The 14,112-nt window shown below is 43.1% G+C and overlaps 1 protein-coding gene across 1 annotated transcript in view; it reads left to right on the top strand.

Annotated features, from left to right (window-relative positions):
• The window catches only part of grid1a (glutamate receptor, ionotropic, delta 1a), a gene marked incomplete at both ends in the record, with an annotated part of 379,231 nt that overhangs the window by 355,570 nt on the left and 9,549 nt on the right, over positions 1-14,112 (top strand). The window contains 3 exons of the mRNA XM_083650562.1: positions 1,374-1,708; positions 7,016-7,150; positions 14,063-14,112. The exon at positions 14,063-14,112 is cut by the window's right edge and continues 146 nt beyond it. Of these exons, the coding sequence (XP_083506688.1) occupies positions 1,374-1,708; positions 7,016-7,150; positions 14,063-14,112 (520 nt within the window). The remainder of the gene's footprint in view (positions 1-1,373; positions 1,709-7,015; positions 7,151-14,062) is intronic.

Raw genomic sequence — 14,112 nt, 5'->3', positions numbered from 1 at the left:
TGTAGTTTATATCAGCACCATGGCCAGCTATGTAACTGTAGTTTATATCAGGACCATGGACTGCTCTATGTTACTGTAGTTTATATCAGGACCATGGACTGCTCTATGTTACTGTAGTTTATATCAGCACCATGGCCAGCTATGTAACTGTAGTTTATATCAGGACCATGGACTGCTCTATGTTACTGTAGTTTATATCAGCACCATGGACTGCTCTATGTTACTGTAGTTTATATCAGCACCATGGGCAGCTATGTTACTGTAGTTTATATCAGCACCATGGACTGCTCTATGTTACTGTAGTTTATATCAGCACCATGGGCAGCTATGTTACTGTAGTTTATATCAGGACCATGGGCTGCTCTATGTTACTGTAGTTTATATCAGCACCATGGGCAGCTATGTAACTGTAGTTTATATCAGGACCATGGCCAGCTCTATGTTACTGTAGTTTATATCAGGACCATGGCCAGCTCTATGTTACTGTAGTTTATATCAGCACCATGGACTGCTCTATGTTACTGTAGTTTATATCAGGACCATGGCCAGCTCTATGTTACTGTAGTTTATATCAGCACCATGGACTGCTCTATGTTATTGTAGTTTATATCAGGACCATGGCCAGCTCTATGTTACTGTAGTTTATATCAGGACCATGGGCAGCTCTATGTTACTGTAGTTTATATCAGGACCATGGCCAGCTCTATGTTACTGTAGTTTATATCAGGACCATGGACTGCTCTATGTTACTGTAGTTTATATCAGGACCATGGACTGCTCTATGTCACTGTAGTTTATATCAGGACCATGGCCAGCTCTATGTTACTGTAGTTTATATCAGGACCATGGACTGCTCTATGTAACTGTAGTTTATATCAGGACCATGGACTGCTCTATGTTACTGTAGTTTATATCAGGACCATGGACTGCTCTATGTTACTGTAGTTTATATCAGGACCATGGACTGCTCTATGTTACTGTAGTTTATATCAGGACCATGGGCAGCTATGTTACTGTAGTTTATATCAGCACCATGGCCAGCTATGTTACTGTAGTTTATATCAGCACCATGGGCAGCTCTATGTTACTGTAGTTTATATCAGCACCATGGACTGCTCTATGTTACTGTAGTTTATATCAGCACCATGGCCAGCTATGTTACTGTAGTTTATATCAGCACCATGGGCAGCTCTATGTTACTGTAGTTTATATCAGCACCATGGCCAGCTATGTTACTGTAGTTTATATCAGCACCATGGGCAGCTATGTAACTGTAGTTTATATTCAGTTTCAACATCAAACATATTAGGAGAAGAGAGAGAGAAGATCACACATTAGAAATCAAACGGGAACATCTGCCTCTGCGCCCACAGCGAGCCGACCTGGCCGTAGCAGCCATCACCATCACGCCGGAGCGAGAGAGCGTGGTGGATTTCAGCAAGCGCTACCTGGACTACTCAGTGGGAATCCTGATGCGCAAGTCGGAGGAGAAGATCAACATTTTCTCCTTGCTGGCGCCATTTGACTTGGCGGTGTGGGCGTGCATCGCTGCCGCCATCCCTGTGGTGGGAATCATGATCTTCCTGCTCAGGCGCATCCAGGCAGTGCGTTCCCAGAACAACACGGGAGGCCACGCGCCACCTTCTGTCTCCACTTCGCTCCAGAGCGCCGTCTGGATCGTCTACGGGGCCTTTGTGCAACAAGGTGGGTGTAGCCACCACCTTTAGTACAGGAAATGGTTACCAATCATGCGCCATCGAGGACCAAGAGTATGTGTTTTCATTCCAACTCAACTATAAAGGATCAGGCTGTTGCTATCCCAGAACCCAGAATCAAATCAGGGCAGAGGGGCAGAAGTACCACTGGAAAAAAATAATATATATATATATATATATATACTCAATTTTGTAGTTGTACGCTGAATTGTAGAATCCCCCCCCCCCCCCCCCCCCGCCTCCCTTCTGTCTGTTGATTCTCACCCCCTGGCTACTAAATGATTCTGTTCATGATGATCTGTTCAATATCTACAGTACAGACAAACGTGAAACAATTGAATTGTTCAATGTCAATTAATAGGCGAGGCGAGTTTATTTTTATAGCACATTTCATACATCGTGGTAATTCAAAGTGCTTTACATAATGGTTGGGAAAATTATTATTAGCATATTTTTACTATGTGAGTGAAATCATAGAAATCCACTCGAGTAAAGTCACATTTAAAAGGAAATAAAGACATCTTAAGAGCTCCTGGTGATTTTAAAAGATTGCAAAGTGGAGGCAATTAAAATAGAATATGACAGGTATAAAATGCAAGACTAAAATCTCATCTAAAGGAAAAAATGATAAGTTGTTGAAATGTTACAAATACTCTGTAGACTCTCTATAGGCGGACTTATCCAAATAAGGTGTTCCAAAAATTGCGCAACATATATGACAATAAGAGTAGAATAATGGAGAATGTGGAACCAGTTAGACCGCACATGTATAGCAGCATGCCTATAAAAGGAATCCTGTGATGTGAAACTGTAATATAAGACAGTAGCACATTCAACTGATTGATATGCAGACATGGTGATAGACGTATAAATCAAAAGGAGCCCAAGTAATGGAAAGCCATATTGGGGATGTCAGTGTGAATGCTACACGGTAAAACAGCACCGGGAGACAATCCCAGGCATAATGCCCACCCTAGCATTTTCTAAAGGTGTCCTTGTCAAGGGGAATGTCCCACCTTTAGGTCTGGTGGAGATCCAGGTATCTCCAATTTGGATAAATGACTGCTTCAGCAACTGATGTTAAAGCCTGAACTGCATTTATCAAAGTCTGGACCCATGCCCGTGAGCCTTTTTAAGCCCGACGCCCACGATATTTTAGAAAGAGCAGAATTCTCCCTCTTTCTCTCCTCTTCTTCTAACTCCTTTCTGGCTCACGTTCAACCATTGGCACTTCTTCAAGGGCATCGCGCTCTTTTTTTGTCTTTCCCTGGGATGACGTAAGTCACTTTGATACGGATCTGACTGCTGATGTTTAGTGCGGCATTGTCAGAGGGCGTAAACTTGGCAGCCATATTCCCCCAATGATTTCATAATGATATTCCCAACAGTTGGCTGGCCTCTGTTCTGAGTTCGCTACAGATTAAACCCGACTGCCTACGCAGACACACTGGCTTTACTCGTTGGCTGGTTATTTTGAATGGGGATTGTCCTTCCTTTGTCCCGTAAGATGGTCGGTCGGGGAAAAGTGCCACTGATTTTGATTTGTCTTTTTCTGTGCAAGAAATAATACAAACCTTGTCCAAGAGATTGGGTGGAAGAGGTGTTTTCCTTATAATCAGAGGATTTAAACCAGTGATTCCCAAACAGTGGTCCGGGGGACCACTGGTGGTCCGCAAGAGCCTTGCTGACTGCCATCAGCCTATCAGCAAATAAGATCTTTATCTGTTTATGTGTTGGTTATTTGCGCTCTGACATGCAACAGTAGCCTACTTGTATTTACCCTTTCTGATGCTTACTGTATGGTTAAATCAGTGATTTTGTTTTATGGAGGAAAAAAAGTTGCTAGCCACAGTGGGAAGTGGTACTTGAGAAATGTGGTTTGGTGTTTGATCTGAAAAGTTTGGGATACCTCGGATTTAATCAATTGGTTAGAAAGATGACAGGGACTGAAGAACAGTGGTCCGGACTTTTGCAGTAGGGTCCAGAAAAGTTTAGATACACAATTCAATTGGGATGACCTTAGCAAATCAGTCAAAGCCATAAAAATGACTGATGTTGGAGTGTGTATACTATCCACCCGACAAGGCTTTCACCCCCTCCCCCACGCCACCCCCCCCCCCCCCCCCAAGCTGTCCACAGCTGCTCCCCAAGGGCGCAGCTGTGGTGATTGTGACACTTTGAGACAAATATGTTTTCATTACTTTTCACTCTCCCGAATCTTTCAGATAACATTTCTACGGCTTTGAAATTAAAATCTATCCTGATATGATATCCGTCTCATATGCTGTTTTTTGGTTTATGCGAAAGAGAAGGCAGGGGGGGGGGGGGGATCTGAGTCAGTGTGACAGAGGAACAGTGAAGATGGAGAGGCTAATGTGACGAACCCATCTTTCTCCCTCAGAGAGAAAACGGAGGATGAAAGATGAGAATGCAAGAGAGTTAAACAAGGCCAAAAAGGAGCGAAGATGAATGAGTTGTTGACTAGATGGTTTTGATCAAAGGAATGCAAGTTTTTGGTTCAACAACTTAGCCACTAAAAGATGACAAAGAAAAGAAAAAGAAAACCACGCCATCCGTGTCATGTGCAACCGGTCGATTTTTGCTCCAACGCTAGCATTGCAAGAAAATGACGACTTGTAGCTAGAGCTGCAACAATTAATCGATTAATCGATTAGTCGATCGACAGAAAGATAATCGACAACTATTTTGCTAATCGTTTTGAGTCATTTTTTAAGGGAAAAAAAGTCCAAATTCTCTGATTCGAGCTTCTTAAATGTGAATATTTTCTGGTTTCTCTCCTCCTTTATAACAGTAAACCGAGTATATCTTTGGGTTGTGGACAAAACAGGACACTTGAGGACGTCATCTTGGGCTTTGGGAAACACTGATCGACATTTCTTCGCCATTTTCTGTCATTTTAATTTATTTATCCTGGTTGCTGCTCCACCCTCTGCCGATCTGTGGAGAGCCGAAACTGGCTCCATGCTTCCTCCGAGACATGGGCAGTTAGCTAGCCGCTTCTTATCACCTGACAGGGGAAGCTTCACCGGTAGGACATAGCACGTGGGAGGATCACGCTATTCCGACGAGATCCCCTCCCTTCGAACAGGCGCCCCTAACGACCAGAGGAGGCACCACATCAGCGACCAGGATATTGCATGTTTGGTGTGGGGTTCATATGAAGGAAACCCTCGGGAGGCACGGGGAGAACATGCAAACTCGACACAGAAAGGCCTTTTTTGACGACCCCACCCGGGCGGTGGTCACTCGAGGACATGCGGACGGGCACGCACTCCTTCACCACTCACTCACAGCGTCCCAGGTGGGAATCGAACCCAGGACCTTCTAGCTGTGAGGGCACAGCGCTTACCACTGCGCCACCGTGCCCCCTTAGTTTAATCATTCTGACTTGCAATACATCATTAATTCAATGCAGAATGTATACTTGAAAAAAAAAAAAAAAAAATACACGTACATTATGCATTATTAAAACAAACCCCAACATCAAAAATACAATCAACGCTTAACTACAACCCATTGAAAAGCCTCACGCCACAAGAGATGGTGGAGTTTCTCAGTCTATTTGTTCTGGTTTTTGGCAAAGACAACTGATTGCTTTGTGCAGAAGAACACGGCCAGTCTATTCTTTCTTACTAGGAGGGAGGATGTGGTGGAGCGGGTGGTTAGGCTGGTGCATGTCCTGAATCAGCTTCACAGTGGCTTGTTCTCTTCCTGTCTGCAGATCCGTTTAGATTCAAAGAGATGTCCTTGAACCTCATCATTATTTTGACAGCCCTTTTCTGAACCCTGTCCATGGTGGCTCGTTGTTTAGCCGTACAGCCCACAAGCAGTCCACCCCCATATTCTAGACATGGTCTGATCAGTGTGTTTGTTATAGATATCGACAGGTCTTCTACAGGGAGCCCATGTCTTGCCATCACAGTGAGAAAATGCAGATGCTTGGAGGCTTTTTTCACAGCCTCCTCAACGTGAACATCTCCACTGAGCAAGTGTTATCTTTGCTAGTTTCTAGCACTCAACGATGTTTCAGCAACAAAGTGATCATTAAAAGGGGGATTTTGAGTACTAGAAACTAGCAAAGATAACGCTTGCCCTTGCACTTGCACTGGCCGTAGGATATGACCCATGCAGTACTGTTTTGAACCAACAGGGGCTACTTTACCTGCCAAAAGGTCTCCCTTCCTGTGAGACATGAGCATGCTTTGTTTATAGAGAGGCAAAGTGACCGCCTACTTCCTGCTTCAGCACTGTACCAGAGATTTTCATCTGCCATTTATTTTCCCATAGACATTTCGTAAAATGCTTATAAAAATAGTTTTACTTCGTCTCCGGATTCTAAATATAGCTAAACCGTTTTTTTCAGCTATATTTAGAATCCGGAGAGACCATAGAACATTTCGCTCGGACCAAAACTTAAAAAGACTACATTGTTTTCATCATTTAAATCCGCAATTCTTTTACATTTTGGTCCGAGTTAAATGTCATGCGGTCTCTCCTGTTTCTATCTGAACCGTTTGGTTTGGAGAAATAAAACTATCTTTATAAGCATTTTGCGAAATGTCTGGGAAAATAAATTGCGTAAGAAAATCTCTGGTACAGTGCTGAAGCAGGAAGTGTGATGTTCCACTTTGGCTCTCTATTCCTGGGAGGTGAACATGTCAGACTGTGTTCAGCTAAAACCTGCTCTGCAGCAGATGGATATGTAGGTGCAGTTCCAAAAATAAACCCGCAATATAGCTGCATCAGCTATTGAGCTAATATATCATTGCTACGTATGGATTCACACAGGCCATAAAAACCTAACATCATTTATTACTAAAAAGTCACTCATTTCATTAAGTTGCATATGATCATTAATATATGAATGTACAAAATATAAGAGACACTTAATCTTTTCATGAAGTGGACTAATGAGGTGAATCCAGGTAGGAGAAAAAGAAAAATCTTTATTGATTTCCATTACATCTAAATGAGTTAAATAGAAGCAAACAAATTAGAGATGGTTTAGATGTGAATTGCAAAAAAAGAGGCTGCTACTCCAGAAAGTTACAGAAAATTACAGTGGCATATTATTCTTTGACATTCACCATAGGTTAAGGATACAAGATCGTTACATCCTGTGTGGTGTGGTGGTAACGAACATGATATATAGCAACATAGTAGGCTATATCGTAACATAGTATGTTAGTATAGTAACATAGTATATCATAATGATGATGATGTGTCTTTGTGTATACCTGTGGACATCATGGTGTTTGCACCTGCTCCTCCACAGGCAGTGTTTCCATACTGGGATCGGTGGCCCTGCGCATTGTCATGGGCAGCTGGTGGCTCTTCACCCTCATCGTGTGCTCCTCCTACACAGCCAACCTGGCCGCCTACCTCACCGTGTCGCGTATGGACAACGCCGTGCGGTAAGACACATCACACTACCTCACCGTGTGGCGTATGGACAACGCCGTGCGGTAAGACACATCACACTACCTCACCGTGTGGCGTATGGACAACGCCGTGCGGTAAGACACATCACACTACCTCACCGTGTCGCGTATGGACAACGCCGTGCGGTAAGACACATCACACTACCTCACCGTGTGGCGTATGGACAACGGCGTGCGGTAAGACACATCACACTACCTCACCGTGTCGCGTATGGACAACGCCGTGCGGTAAGACACATCACACTACCTCACCGTGTGGCGTATGGACAACGCCGTGCGGTAAGACACATCACACTACCTCACCGTGTGGCGTATGGACAACGCCGTGCGGTAAGACACATCACGCTACCTCACCGTGTCGCGTATGGACAACGCCGTGCGGTAAGACACATGCAACTTATCGTCATTTTCTATCCATCTGTGTTTGAGCTCAGTGAGATGCACTTCCTGGTGGCACTGCACATCTTTGTATCCATCTACTACTTTGCCCTGGGTGTGATCTAGGTCCAATCGTCTTTTCTGTGCTCCTTTTATGTCTTAAGATTATCATTTCGGGATTCTCATTTCGGGAATATACACTGCAAATGCATTCATTCTGTAGCACTGTAAAGAACTTTCCAATTAGTGTATATCATACTATAGTTTCATTCATAAATGTGAATGCATTCTCACACACTGATCTAACATCAGAGGCAACCTTCTACTCAACTGTACTTTTCCTCGTAGCACAATGGACAATGTTTGCCAATAGCCTATTAGTGTATGAACTTTCTCAAAATTAGAAACCTCAAACAACAAGTTTCTGTAGCCTTTCACACGCTGACAAACAGCCTTGAAATGTGTGATTTGGCCTCTACAGAGCTTCAATACAGGCTTGTTTATTCGTATAAGGAGCGTTGCCTTTGTGGGCGCATTCACAGGCTTTCTTTATTCTGCACATATGAAGCCTGCACTGAAGGTAGCATGAATCCCACACAACACAGGTTGACATGTGTAGGTGTTGGTGTCATATAACTACAGGGACGAGCGTGGTAGTGCAGGCTGAAGTCTGTTATGTGTTCACACAGATGAACCCTCTCTCGTCAGTTGCACTCGGTACACACGTGCTTTTCTGCCATTTCTGACGTGCTGCCTAACAAGTAGGCTGTCCTCAGTCCAAATGTTATTTGTCAGTAAATCCAATTTGGTGTTGCTCCATGTCCCCAAAGAATAGGCAGAGAGCTATTTGATTGCATTGGGTCTGTCTACTGTTGAACAAATAGCCACATGTGGACATGTGAGGAGAGGGAGGGAATGCTAAGCAGCACCCAGGTCACCTGTAAAGGGACCGCGGGTGTCCGACTGTCCGTGTGTGTGTGTGTGTGTACGTACGCCGGTTGGAATGCGGACATGTGTGTACTTTTCACTTACAGTGTTGTGAAGTGTGCCTGTCTGTGAGTTAAAGTTGATCTCTTGGCAAAGAGACGACGGGGGGGTGAGATGGTAGAGTAACTAAAGAGTAGCATCTCTGGAATTCACCTGTTGGCTAATCTGTGTTCATTATGCAGAAAAGCTGAAGGCATTTGGAAGAAAGAACAAGCTATAAATCGTATATGATATCATGAAAGTCCATTTCAATCATGAGAGACCAGTGGGTAAAATTTAACAAGCAAGCTTTATACACAAATGGCATGGCAACTAGTTTTGGCGTAATGACTCCGTGATAAGATGACACTCCTCTTGTGGTGAGAGAGGAGATCATCTGCTCAGACTAGGATAGAGAATCCCCCCATCCCCGTAGGGAATTCTTCAGGAGTCAAGACGTTGGTGGTGGACTGGGGAGGTGGGTGGGGCGAAACACAGCTCCGGAGAAGACGATCAGCCCGAGGTACGACCAGCCACTGAGATGAACAATCGGGAAACGGGATGATGCTGTGATGACCACGGTTATATACTGCTCGCGTCCTCTTTGGCGATTGGCTCAGCAGACGGGGATTTATGACATCACGGATGACATCACGGTGGTATTATGACCTCACCGATGACATCAGCGAGTATGACATCACCGATGTGTTGACAGATGTCCTGGGCTGATTGACTAGTGTGTGATTGGCTATTGAGGAAGGGGTGGTCTTCATTCATGAAGCTCGGTCCTTGAGACCCCCAGTTCAGGTGTCAAAAGGTGGTCAAGGATTCAAGAGCGGCATACTTCTCCAACCTTGTGGAGGGTAACTCAAGGGTACTTTGCAAGATAACACACTCCGCTGTTAATCCCTCTCACAGATACACTATTTAAGCCACCCTGGGGAAGTGTGGGGAGTGATTACGTCTTTGTTCTTTTGAACAAAAAGAGAGAAAACACCTCCCTCCCAAATGGGAATTATTTGATCTGTTGAAAGATTGTGCCACTTTGAGCCTCTTTAAACCAATTACCCTGTTCGGTCCGCACGATTTAATCGAACAAAGTTACGAGTGCATAGTTGTTGATGCAGGTGTGTCGGTGATGTTAGGCAGCTGCAGATCACACACAACGCAGAGACCTGCTCGACCGGAGAAACACAGACTGTCTTGTCTTTTAATGTGTCAATATGACTGTTATCCTCTACGATATCACATGAATCAATACTCATTTTAACAAACACCTTTAAGACTCTGGCTGTACTGTAGTAGCTGTAACTGTATTCTTTTCAACTTGGCCCTCGGTGCTGTTGTTTTGATGATTGCTGATACGGTCAAATATCAGCGCAACCTGACTGAATTTCTTCAAATTTGCCTCAAACGTCCACTTGGACTCACGGATGAACCGATTCGATTTTGGTTGTCAAAGTTCAAGGTCACTGTGACCTCACGAACGCCATTTTCAAGCTCGGTAACGCCATATCTCTGTAACACCTTGACGGGGGTTTCTTCACATTTGGCTCAAACGTCAAAGTCTGGACAGACATGCATGTCGACTGCTCACTTGTTGGCGGAGGCATATATCCGCGGTACGGTCGTTTACTAGTCTTTTAGTATATCAATATGACTGTTATCCTCTACGATATCACATGAATCAATACTCATTTTAACAAACACCTTTAAGACTCTGGCTGTACTGTAGTAGCTGTAACTGTATTCTTTTCAACTTAGCCCTTGGTGCTGTTGTTTTGATGATTACTGATACGGTCAGATGTCAGGGCAGCCTGGTTATATAGGGCCCACTTATTTACCGTTAAGCTCCGCGGATTCATATACAGACCTTAGAGGAAACAAAGAAAGAATGATTACTCTGCACTGAACGATTGCTGTGTGTGTGTGTGTGTGTGTGTGTGTGTGTTTGTGTGTGTGTGTGTGTGTGTGTGTTGGGGGGGGGGGAGGGTTGGGCCATTATATCTAATGAACAGAGGGCTATAGGGTTTGACCTATTGATCATGACTTCTCACAGGGAATGTTGCAACACTGTGGAGAAGAAAAGCCGAGCATGTGACAATAGAGAGAGAGAGAGAAGAGAGAGGGTTTAATAGAAAATAGATGAAACAGTGACATTTTATTTAATGCATACTGGATAGGCCCTTGAGATCTCGAACCATCTCGTTTTCAAGGGGGTCCAACGCAAAACAGTGCAATGCAACATAAACAGACAACATACAATACATAGAGGCTCTCATTTACCGACCCACACCCACACATCATTCCCATAGCCCACGGACCGGTACAAAAAAGTATTTAAATTGATACAGCGAAACAAATCGATGATATATAGCTATTATATAAGATAACTATTATTATATAATAATACAATAATAGTATAAGTATAATAAATGCACTAATAATAAATGACAACAGGTGATCCAACTAGCAAAACTGGACAATATTAAAAGGGGCAAGAAGACATTACAAGAGATGCTGGTGATTTGAGGAATGGCAATAATGAGTTCTTGAAGAGGTGAAATGAGTTGATTGTTCTAAAGGGCACAAACTGATTTCAACAAGTAACAGTTGTTCCTGGACCAACATTTCTTCCTAGTATGGGCCGGGAAAACCCCGCCCCAAACTCATTTGATTGGTCGCCGCAAAAAAAATGTGTGGCAAGTAAAAAGATGTGGTTAAGATTAGGGTTAGGGTTTTCTTATCTTACGACAACCAGACCCTAACATGTTGTACTTGCCTAAACCTAATGTCTAACCCTATTGTTTTATAAAAATCTGTGTGGTTCGACCGGGAGTCGAACCCCACTTCTCAGATTGGAAGGACCGAGCTCGTCGAAGGCTGCACTTTATTCACACCCTAACCCTAAGCTTAACCACATGTTTTTCCTTGCCGCACGTTTTAAGGAAGAAGCAATTGTGGCGACCAATCAAATGAGTTTGGGGGCGGGGTTTCCCCAGCCCATACTAGGAAGAAATGCTGGTCCAGGAACAACTGTTACTTGGTGAAATCAGATTGTGGGTTCTAAGGGTATTGGGCAGGTTGTTCCAGTCTGAAGGAGCTTTACATTTAAATGAACAGATGAAGATGAACAGTGTTGGTCCTGTCAATTAGATCAAGATCCTCACCTATTTGTCGTTAAAATGTTGTCTTTGATTTTTTAATCTGTCTATTGGCTGATATTCTCTAACAATAGCACAAAGGAGGCAATGCTTTTCACCTCTTTTATTTACTCTTACTCCACGTGGGTGAATCTCAGTCTGTGTGTGTTGATTTACGATAAATCTATAGTTCCAGAGTTCCACGCTGTACATAGAGGCCCACAGTGCTTGATGGCTCGTAGCTGTTAGGCAAAATTAGATTTGAATATTTCACACTCAGTGGCAGTGGAGTTACTGGCTTGTAGCCACACCAGATAGGCTGTCAATTAAACGGCTGAATTAACGACGTTGTCTTCAGAAGAGCTTTTTTCGATTCTCTCACCTTTCAGGTAATTGGATGGAAGACGATCTTAAATGCACACATTCCAATACACAATCGAATTGATTTACTGTAGCACATGCATAGACAAACAATGTGAAACATACCAACACCATTCAAGGAAGTAGGTAATCATCCTGTCAGATTGCCATTTAAATTACATTGGAAGCAAAGTCTAATTAGAGACACGTTGCCATTTAGCAAATTGTTGCACCAAATTGGCAATTATCTTTGCAGAACAGAAGGCATCCAACAGCCACAAGGAGCCTACATTGCCTGCTACCCACATGATACATAACATCAGCCTACATTACACCACATCACACAGGAATCTACCAGGGACTGTATTAAATCTGTAAAGTACGGTAAGCTATAACTTCATCAGGGTTCGCCAACATGATAAGAACATTTTGTGGGTGTGATCTTACCCATGGCCATAATCAGCACTGAAGGTTAACCTAACCTAATATCATATATTATAACATAATATAATATAATGATAACATATAATGTGGTAATCTGGGATTTCATACTTGCACACAACTGTATAATTCATGTTTCCGTGAACATCTAAGTTGTAACACTGTGCATCACAGAGCCATCCGTTATTTTATAGGAGTTCATAAATTCACTTCAGCTCTGGCCATTAGTGGTGATATGGGATGGGAATCTCCAAACATCAGACATAAAGGTCAAATGCCTCGAGTCTGGAATAGACTTGTGAAGATGTCTGACCAGAGACTCACTAAAAAGGTATTTAACTGGGACATCGCCCATAGACATCTCTGGACAAATGAATTTCAATCTGTATTTTATTTGAATGATTTATCATTTATGTTTCATAAATGAGGTTTAAGTAGGTCAAAGTTGCACTAGGGAGAAGGGGCGGGAGTGCTGGATCCATTCGAGACCTGGTTCGAATCCCGACCCAAACCATAACCCTAACCCCAACCAAGTTGCTTTGTTGCCTAAACCTAACCGTTGTTTAACTTACCTTACCTAAACCTAGGGCTGGGAAATAATTCAATATTATCATTTATCATCTTTAAGTGGAATCATATTGTGATGATATGAAGATATTTTAATATGACACATTTCTGATGTCTAAATTGATGACGAAAAGCACATTTTCCATATCGCCCAGGCCTACATCTCACCTGTGGCTTTGACTTACAACTGAACATTTAGCCCACTTGTATAAAATACAGACATATGCACAGTATCGTGTCAGCACTCAGCCTGAAAAGACCTGGGTATAATATCTGGGTGAGCTACAGCCCACTTATGGATGTGGAGCAGAAGGTTGTTGGTTCAGTCCCTGCGTCTGGCTTCAGAAAATGTTCGCATGATAAGCTGCTGGCTGTAAGATGCCAGCAGTGATGCTTCTTTATCATCAGTAGTTTGAACACTGATAGAAATGAGCTGGACAGTCCCTGGCTCTAGCTCAGTGAGATAAACAGCTGCTTGGGGGTGTTCACTGGTTCAAATCCCACCTGTCTCACTCTTTAAGCTTTCAAATCAGATGCCAAAGGCGATCATCATGTTACAAGCTGAGACGTTACAAGCTGTGGAAACTCAGTTTATTTGTTTATTAAAAGGATCGCCAAGACGACAGCTAGTCTTCCTGTGGTCCAAGACAGCAATATAAGTTGGGAGCAAACATTGACAAAGGCAATTATGAAAAAAGCAAAAACGACATAAACATCGTACTAATTATGTTATGTTGCTGTGACACCATGTACAAATTCATGTGGCATATAGACAACGTAATCTGCAATGTGTTTTTGTGTCTTTGTGCTCCAATTTCCCCAAAAGGCATACCTTGCTCTGAATCATGTTAGTTCTTCATTTGAGACTAATACAATGCAAATTAATCATGTTACTTCTTCATTTGTGACTAAATAAAATGCAATTTGGATTCAATTTGGATGATCACGGTTGCTTTGCTTGTCTTTTCCAATTACAATGTTGTACAACGTCTCATAATCTAACTTACCAATGTCGGCCCCCTGGCTCCAGGTCTTTCCAGGACCTGTCCAAACAAGTGGACCTGGTGTATGGAACGGTGC

Source organism: Poromitra crassiceps, assembly GCF_964638095.1.
Source record: "Poromitra crassiceps genome assembly, chromosome: 14".
Lineage (NCBI taxonomy): Eukaryota > Metazoa > Chordata > Actinopteri > Beryciformes > Melamphaidae > Poromitra > Poromitra crassiceps.
The sequence above is the reverse complement of the archived record's forward strand: the minus strand, read 5'-3'. Positions and strand labels throughout refer to the sequence as shown.